This window comes from Rhyacophila brunnea, unplaced genomic scaffold (assembly GCF_057557595.1).
Source record: "Rhyacophila brunnea isolate RB1 unplaced genomic scaffold, BYU_Rbru_1.0 scaffold_11, whole genome shotgun sequence".
NCBI lineage: Eukaryota > Metazoa > Arthropoda > Insecta > Trichoptera > Rhyacophilidae > Rhyacophila > Rhyacophila brunnea.
Window position 1 is genome coordinate 44,086,243 of NW_028232763.1, and position 7,848 is coordinate 44,094,090.

At 31.5% G+C, this 7,848-nt stretch overlaps 1 protein-coding gene across 1 annotated transcript in view; it reads right to left on the minus strand.

Moving 5' to 3' along the window:
- LOC147078746 (uncharacterized) overlaps positions 1 to 451 on the minus strand; it is a 223,625-nt gene extending 223,174 nt beyond the window's left edge. The window contains exon 1 of the mRNA XM_085957675.1: positions 253 to 451. Coding sequence (XP_085813801.1) covers positions 253 to 310 — 58 coding nt within the window. The 5' untranslated portion in view covers positions 311 to 451. The remainder of the gene's footprint in view (positions 1 to 252) is intronic.
- Between the last annotated feature and the right edge of the window lie 7,397 nt (positions 452 to 7,848).

A 7,848-nucleotide genomic window follows, 5' to 3' on the forward strand; every position in this document is an offset into this window, starting at 1 on the left:
ATCGTAACCATGAATACATAATTATGAAGTATAAGTACATTGCAAATTAATATAATTCATTTAAGAATACACACTAAAAATCGAATTCCAATCTATTTTTTTATGAACCATCATGATTTTCTTCAAATCAAATTATGTTGGCAAATAAATACGTATTATAATTACTTCACAATCAATATTAATAAATAATATTATATTTTTTCAATCTAATAATACATAAATTAATAAATTATATATTAACATTCAACTTACCTATGAGATTTAGATACACAATGAGTATCTGAAGGAGTATATTTTTTATCATCCACATTTTGAGAGAAGGTTTTTACACTATACTTATAAACTAACAAACATAATAATTAAATTTTACACGTAACAATTATTACACTTATAATTCACATGTTAATGTTAAATACACTTAGATACACATTTAACTAAGTTAAGTATTATATTAAATTCAACTCATTAAAACTTTTTAATTTTAATTTTAATTTTATAACATTTCGTGATTTAAACCATCAATTTTATAATAGCTACGTATTTAATAGCACATTCACGACATCAATATTTTCTAATTAAAGATTTTTTATATAAGTAATACCGACATACTTAGGTCACAGGTTTTTTAAAAATACCTAATTGAGAATCAAATCTTGAACAATTCGACAAAAACCTTGTTGCAGAAAAACAATATATAATTATTATTATATTACCACTTTACTAGTTTTTTATAGCGTAAATAAAACGCACTGGTAACTTTACGTATAGTGCCTATTTTTTATAAATTCTGTTGTTTGAATTATTTCACTGTGATAAAATATTCAAGTAAAATAAAAACTTGTCAGTTGGATCTGAGCCTCTCGCGAAACAAAGTTTCGTCCACTTGCTAGATTTACGCTGAGCTTTTGCTGTAAGCTCTCGTCTTGCGGGACGTCCTATCGGCGTCGCGGCGCCCTATCGACTGTCGACGCATACGAATCAAGCCTCCAGCCCGAAAAGCACACGCCGCCGTCGTATTCACTCGTCGGGGGAAATTTTTAAAACGATCTCAGCGTGCGAGCAATATTGTAATACAAAGAAATACCTGCCTGGTGCCCATTGCACAATGAATAAGCGCCGTCGTATTATGTGCCGGCGTTGCGAATGAGAAATTGAAAAAAAATATATCTATAGTCGTGGATTTTTCAGTATATTTTATTCCTACGGATGGTACATTTTTTTTATATCAGTATATCACAACTTGTATTATACAAAAACTATAAGTTATATGACCAGCATGGGTTTCAAAAATAAATAACAAATCTAAAGTGCCCTTGGGACAACATATATAATGAAGACGTTCTTCATCTCCATCTCGATTGTCCAATATTTCGGCAAATATTAGTACAACTTTTAATTTACAAAACTCAGATATGGACATTTGAGACCTTCCAGCAATCATGAGAAATAATTTTGATTTTTACATTGATGTAATAAAAATAATCAAAATAATTTACGATGGGATATTAAAACTATTAATTTTTTTCAAATCTTGGTGTTTTAATCATATAAAATATGATTAGTACCTCTAATACATCCATTCATTTTAAACCTACGACGTCATTTATGTTCAGAAGTTCATTCCTTGTGTAGAAATATACGCTTCATAACTTTGAACTCCGGCTCTAGATTGGAAATGATGTTAAGTATATAAAAATAAGTTTAATATTTTTATATACTTAATTATATTACATCAATACAAGTGAATATCATTAATTTGATATATTTATATACGACGTAATCAGACAAAGAGACGTATCAGTGTAGTAAAAGATTCAAAAAGTTATTTTATTACATTTTTTTCAATGGGAAAGCTACAAACTGGCTACAAATCGAATTTTAAAGAAAATAGTTCTCATTTACATCAAAGCATTGAAGACAAATATTAGTGCTTTGCACTACAAAGAATTTTACACAGATTTTGCATAGCAGTCTCATATCAACCAGCAATATGCAATGCGGGTAGACGAATGATTTCCCATAAGGCATTCTTTTGTATTAACATCAAATAGACTTATTTGCATTCTTAGTGAAACCTTGATAATAAATACGGAGTTGGTATCCATAAAGGCATATAAATGTGTCCATAATAATGTACGAAACAATGAACATGATTTAATTTTACACAATATATTATTACGTTAAGTTTTGAATTACCCACGATGGCGAAATGGTACCGCGTCAGACTAAATCGTCGTGGATCTCAGTTTCGAATCCTGGTTCTGCCCTATCTTATTCACATATAATGCTGCCAACGCAAGTCCGAGAGTAAGAAGTCATTTAGGGGCTCCAAATTCGATTCCATGTTAGGTTAAAATATATTTATGTGATGTTTTCAGACCCCGTGTGTTTGCGATTTTTTTAACTTATATTACTGATTACAGTTAGTACAGTTTCACTACAACACTTTTATTGCACTTCACGGCAGTGTTAAATTATAAAAAAAAATATGAATTAAAACATAAATAATTAATGTTTATAATAATTATGGTCATATTTAACGTCATGCACACGTGCTATAGTTTATTAAATAGTTAGTAAGTCTAAGTAAAAACTTAATAATGGAGTGATCCGTAACGTCGACCAGTAATAATTAAAGAATTAATTGATACTTACCGAAATTTAATATACTAAAACCGATAGCCAACATTATAACGCAATTCGATAAACATTTCATGTAACAACTACTAGTAAGAATCGTAATTAAGTAGAATGCTCGTAGCTTAATTGTTAAAATACACTGACGCAAATCCAGCGGATACAGGTTTAAGTCCCATCGGGTGTCGTATTTTTTCTACAAAGAGATTTTTTGTAGTGTGTATAATATAAACATGAGATGTTTTCAAATTATGTATGTTAATGCTATAATTGTTTTAGAAACGCAATCAACTGTGGTAGGTAGTCATAAAAAAATATAAAATGACTCCTCTTGATATAGTCGTAATTTTGAAAAAGAAAATATATTATTTTAATTTATATAGTGACGCAAATACGTATATAACAAAGCAATTAATTAATGAATCCGAACGTTTATTTCCATTAAATCTGAGTATTAAAACAACACAAAAAATCCAATATTGTGTAAAGAGAAAGAGGTTACGTAAAAATAAAATATTTAATTATTTTTTGAGAAGGTAGGTACTTTACCTTAATAATACAGATCCCAAAAATAACATGAACAACAAAAGAAGAATGAATCGTTATTACATAGATATTTTGAGAGCGTAAAAAATCTGCCAATGAAAAATAATTTCTTTTGAATAGTGGATGTAAAAATAGCGATTGAGTTTTTATAAAGAACTATTACTGTTATTCATTGTATTGTATTGCTTTTTCAATTAGATTTTTGTGTAGAAATATGAATGAATCTTCTTAATAAGAAATAGTATATGAAATTTCATTTGTTTTTTTTTTTTAATTCAATGATTATTAATAGAAGATTATGGGTCTTTTTACGTCTTACCTATCAAATAATAAAATTCTCACAGATTATCATAAGATTTTATTTATGGTACTAAAACAGTGTTTTTGTTCGGGACAGTATGAATAAAATCAAGTCGTTCGAGCCAGTGTCTCAAGTAAACATACCAAACATACCAGATCCCACACTTAACACTAGAAAACAAATTTCTATAGCGTAAAGTTCTGAAGGTAAAAAAAATTGGAATTAGTGGTCAAATCACGTCGGGGTCACCATTGTAGGATTGATGAACTGGATTATTGGTGACTATGAAAACACGTGTGGAAACTTTTTATTTTATTTTTATTTAAATTAATTATTTATAAACGTTTATGTTCCCACTGTGTTATTTACAGTCCCGAGGCTTATCACGGCCTGAGTTCTGGCGAGACGCTAAAACATATTACCATCACGACACGTGAGCGCACGTGCGCTCAATGGTATCCACGGAGGAAAAGTATGCAATGTTGTTTTACTTGGCATTTAATATAATAAACTAGATGAAACCTCGTTTCATAAATAATAGTTTGAAAAAGTACTATAACAATTAACATTTGGAAAGCATTTATAATTATACTTTTATGATATCAATATAATAAATAATTCAATATTGTTAATGTTTTCAGATACATATTTAATATTTGATACAATTTCTCAAGTCTCCCCATCTCCACCCGCCATGTATATGCAGCCGCGGTTTGTGCACAGCCGCCTTCCATGATGCTATAAACGTGTCAGAATAAAAAGATTTTAGTGCCACACTTCCTTCTCCCGAAGCGATGCTGCACGGGACTAATGTAGCAACCATGCACCTTGTGCTTAAAGAAGGAGTTTTAGAAAATAAAAATAATCTTGACTTGCTCTGCCGACATTTATCTTTATGTGTCCTTTGTACCCGTGTACTGAAACTCTACCGAAACAGAGGAGTCAGGAGTTGAAAGTGATGAATCTAAGGAGGGGTCGGAATTATTCCGTCCTCCATAAGACGCAGCAAATCGAAATGCCTCAAAGTTGCTTGATATCAAGTCGGCGTGGCCAATCGGCCCCGTGTGTGGACCGAGCTCTGCCCGGTTGGATCCTATCGACGGGCAGTCCCAGAGGACGTGTTCAGCGTCTTGATGGTCGTGCCCGCATGTGCATTCCGGCCCATGTCCTATCAAACGAAAACCATGCAGCTTGGCTGCGAAGTCACTATGGCCGGTCAGGAATTTGCTTACCCTGTATGTTGGTCTCAACTGTCTTATTTTAAGCCTGCAGGATACATATGGGGAAAACAGATACGTTTGTCGTCCCTTGGTGGATACCGACCACCTCGACTGCCATGTATCGAGTGCTATCTTGTAGACTAACGTGCCAACAGTATGCCTATAAGGTACGCCCTCAATGGTAGTGTTCATCCCTCTCAAGAGAAGGGTGATTGATCCTCGTACTTGCACCTGCAGGTCGAGGGGCAGTACCCCTACCAGAACAGGAAGCGCGTCTGATGATGTCGTCTTGAAATTGTAATTTTTCAAAAAAAAATCTCAAATTGTAAGCTTCCTATTTTTCCACTAGGCCGCTGGTAGGCAAAGATATCGCCTTAATTCATAAAATAATAAAAAATACATCTTTCCTACAAAGTCTACAAACTATTTAGGATAATCTCTCGAAGTTAACTCTCCCCAATTATATTATTCATTTTTAACCTTCACATAGTACCTTAGCCTTTTACCGATAATTTTGTTTTTCTTAAAAGCAATTATTTTAACGAAATTAATTTACTATTTTCATTTGGCCAGCTATTCGATTACATATTGCTAAAAGGTTAATTATTACACATCACTCGAAACAGCTGTATCCGCAATGCCACTTCTGCCAAAGCTGATTATCTGAAAGCGTCTCTAGAGGATGTTGCTTGACAAGATAAGCTTATTTGATGCAAGCTGATTGTGTTTAGCTAATAGAGTGCCAATCGTCAAATGGTAGATACGCATTCTCTGGTTATTCTATAGTACTACGTAGGTATTACACAAAATATTGCTGAAACATACCACATTCGATTAAAATACTATAGCAATATAACTACCCTTAGTATTTATGGATATATTAAATACTTTTTATTCTTTCGCCTTAATATATTATTATTACGAGTATACGCCCACTTTTTGAATGAGGCGTATTATATTACCCAAAAACCGTAATCAGGGAACTCATAAATAATGGGAACTGAAATACCTAATGGGTAAGGAGAAGCAGGCAACTGATCTCGAGTAAGGAAGAATACGGGATAAATATAAACACGTGTCAAAAATACGTCATACGTCGAATACTGACAACTACTGCTCTCGCTTTATGCATTGACGCTCATTTAATATTGGTGTATTACACACACTATTGCACGTCTATAATGAGTGGTTCATTTTCGTAGGATAGTCACACATTCAAAACCCTGCTTGAAAATTTACTGTATTTGTATATTATAGCCTATTGGAATTTTATTTATTATCTGTTCAATAATATAATAATCGATCAAAAATAAATCTATCATCCTAATTAACTATTTCTTTTAAAAGAATTAATTTAAGAGATCACATGATTTAAGAATGTACCATTCTAATTATTGAACATACATAAATCTTAAAACACTCATGAGAAAATATAGCCAATAGAAAAAATCTTTTTCGAAAAAAGAAAGGTGTTTTCAGAATTATGTATGACCAATAATAATAATGGTACATTCTTAAATCTTGTAAATTATTCGTTGAATAAAAAAAAATGTTAATAAAAAAATATTAGCAAATTCAAGTAAGTTACAACAAAAAATCTTGGAGTGATCCGTGACGTCGGTTAGTAATTAGAGTAATATCTAATTTTATTTTACAATACAAAAGCCGATCGCCAATTATATTGTATTATATTAACAGCCATTAGTTAAAATTTGTCGCAATTAAGTATGGCTCCTTTAGCATAGTGTTTTATGTGCGTGAGCGCGATATGCAGGTTCGATCGGCGTGTCTTACTTTTTTCAAAAAGATTTTTTCTATTGGTTATAATAATATTTTCTCAGAAGTGTTTTCAAAATTATGTATGTTCAAAACCATAATCATTTTTGGTAGTAAATTCCTTAACATATTTTGATATCCGTTAAAAACCGTCTCAGTCCTAGAAGATCCAATGCCATCGCTTTCCAGCTGTTGTTTTAAGGTAGCCACTGATCAGTTTGAAACATTTGCAATAAAAAGGATAAGTACCCAAAATATTGCGCTTACATTCGATGCGAATTTCGTGTTTGGCATTATACCAATGCGTCAGTTTTGCAGCCGTTGACTAAATAATTTTATTTTCGTGCCAGATGTAAAATAGTAAATAATACTAATATTTTACGCCAAATGTCTCTACATTTTTTAAGAATTAAATATGAAATAATTACAAGATAAAAATAACTTTTTATATACAACGTTTTTAAACTTTCTGTTGAATTATTATGCTCAAAGCTGTACTTACTTCATATGAAGTAAATAAAAAACAAAAAACAAACAAATATAGAATACTGAAATGTCATTTTGATTTCCATAGTAACGGACGTATATATTATTAATTTAGTTGCTAGGACCACCCCCTAGCAACCAATAATAATCTTTTACTTTTTACGGATTTTTCTGAAATTACTTTCCATACGAAACAGAATTAATTGAAAAAGAATTCAATTCTGCTTAAAGATGGCTAAAAGTATTAAAAAAATGCATTGGCATCGTGTCCTGATATATTCTAAAAGTTTAATGTCTAGCTAGTCGGGAAGTTAGTTAAAAATCGATTGCAAGATTTGTACTGGACAAACAACCACCGGACAAACAAGAATACGAGCTAATAAAAACGTTGTAAAATGTACGTATACTAGTGTTTTCAGACTAACTATATTTTTTACCTACTTCACGTAAAATGTATTATAATTCTATGAAAACGAGATGGCAATACAGGTTGAAGCCATAAACTAAATACAAAATGTCAAAGTGACACAAGCCAAAACGTTCAATGTTCATCATAATTAATACTGCTTGTCTACATATTATTATGACTACTTGACTACACCACTTTCATCCATTTCTCTCCCAGTTTTATCTTTCTTTGCTAATAGTTTTATAATCCCTGTCTGACAAATAAAGTAACGCATGCCATAATGAGGTATAGACCAACTCGATACATATTATTAAGCTTCTCAATCGTTGTCATTTTTATTACCACGTTTTTCTTAGCTCATATTCTTGTTTGTACGGTGGTTGTTTATCCAGTACAAATCTTGCAATCGATTTTTAACTAACTTGCCGACTAGCTAGACATTTGAAACTATTAGAATTTATATCAGAACACGA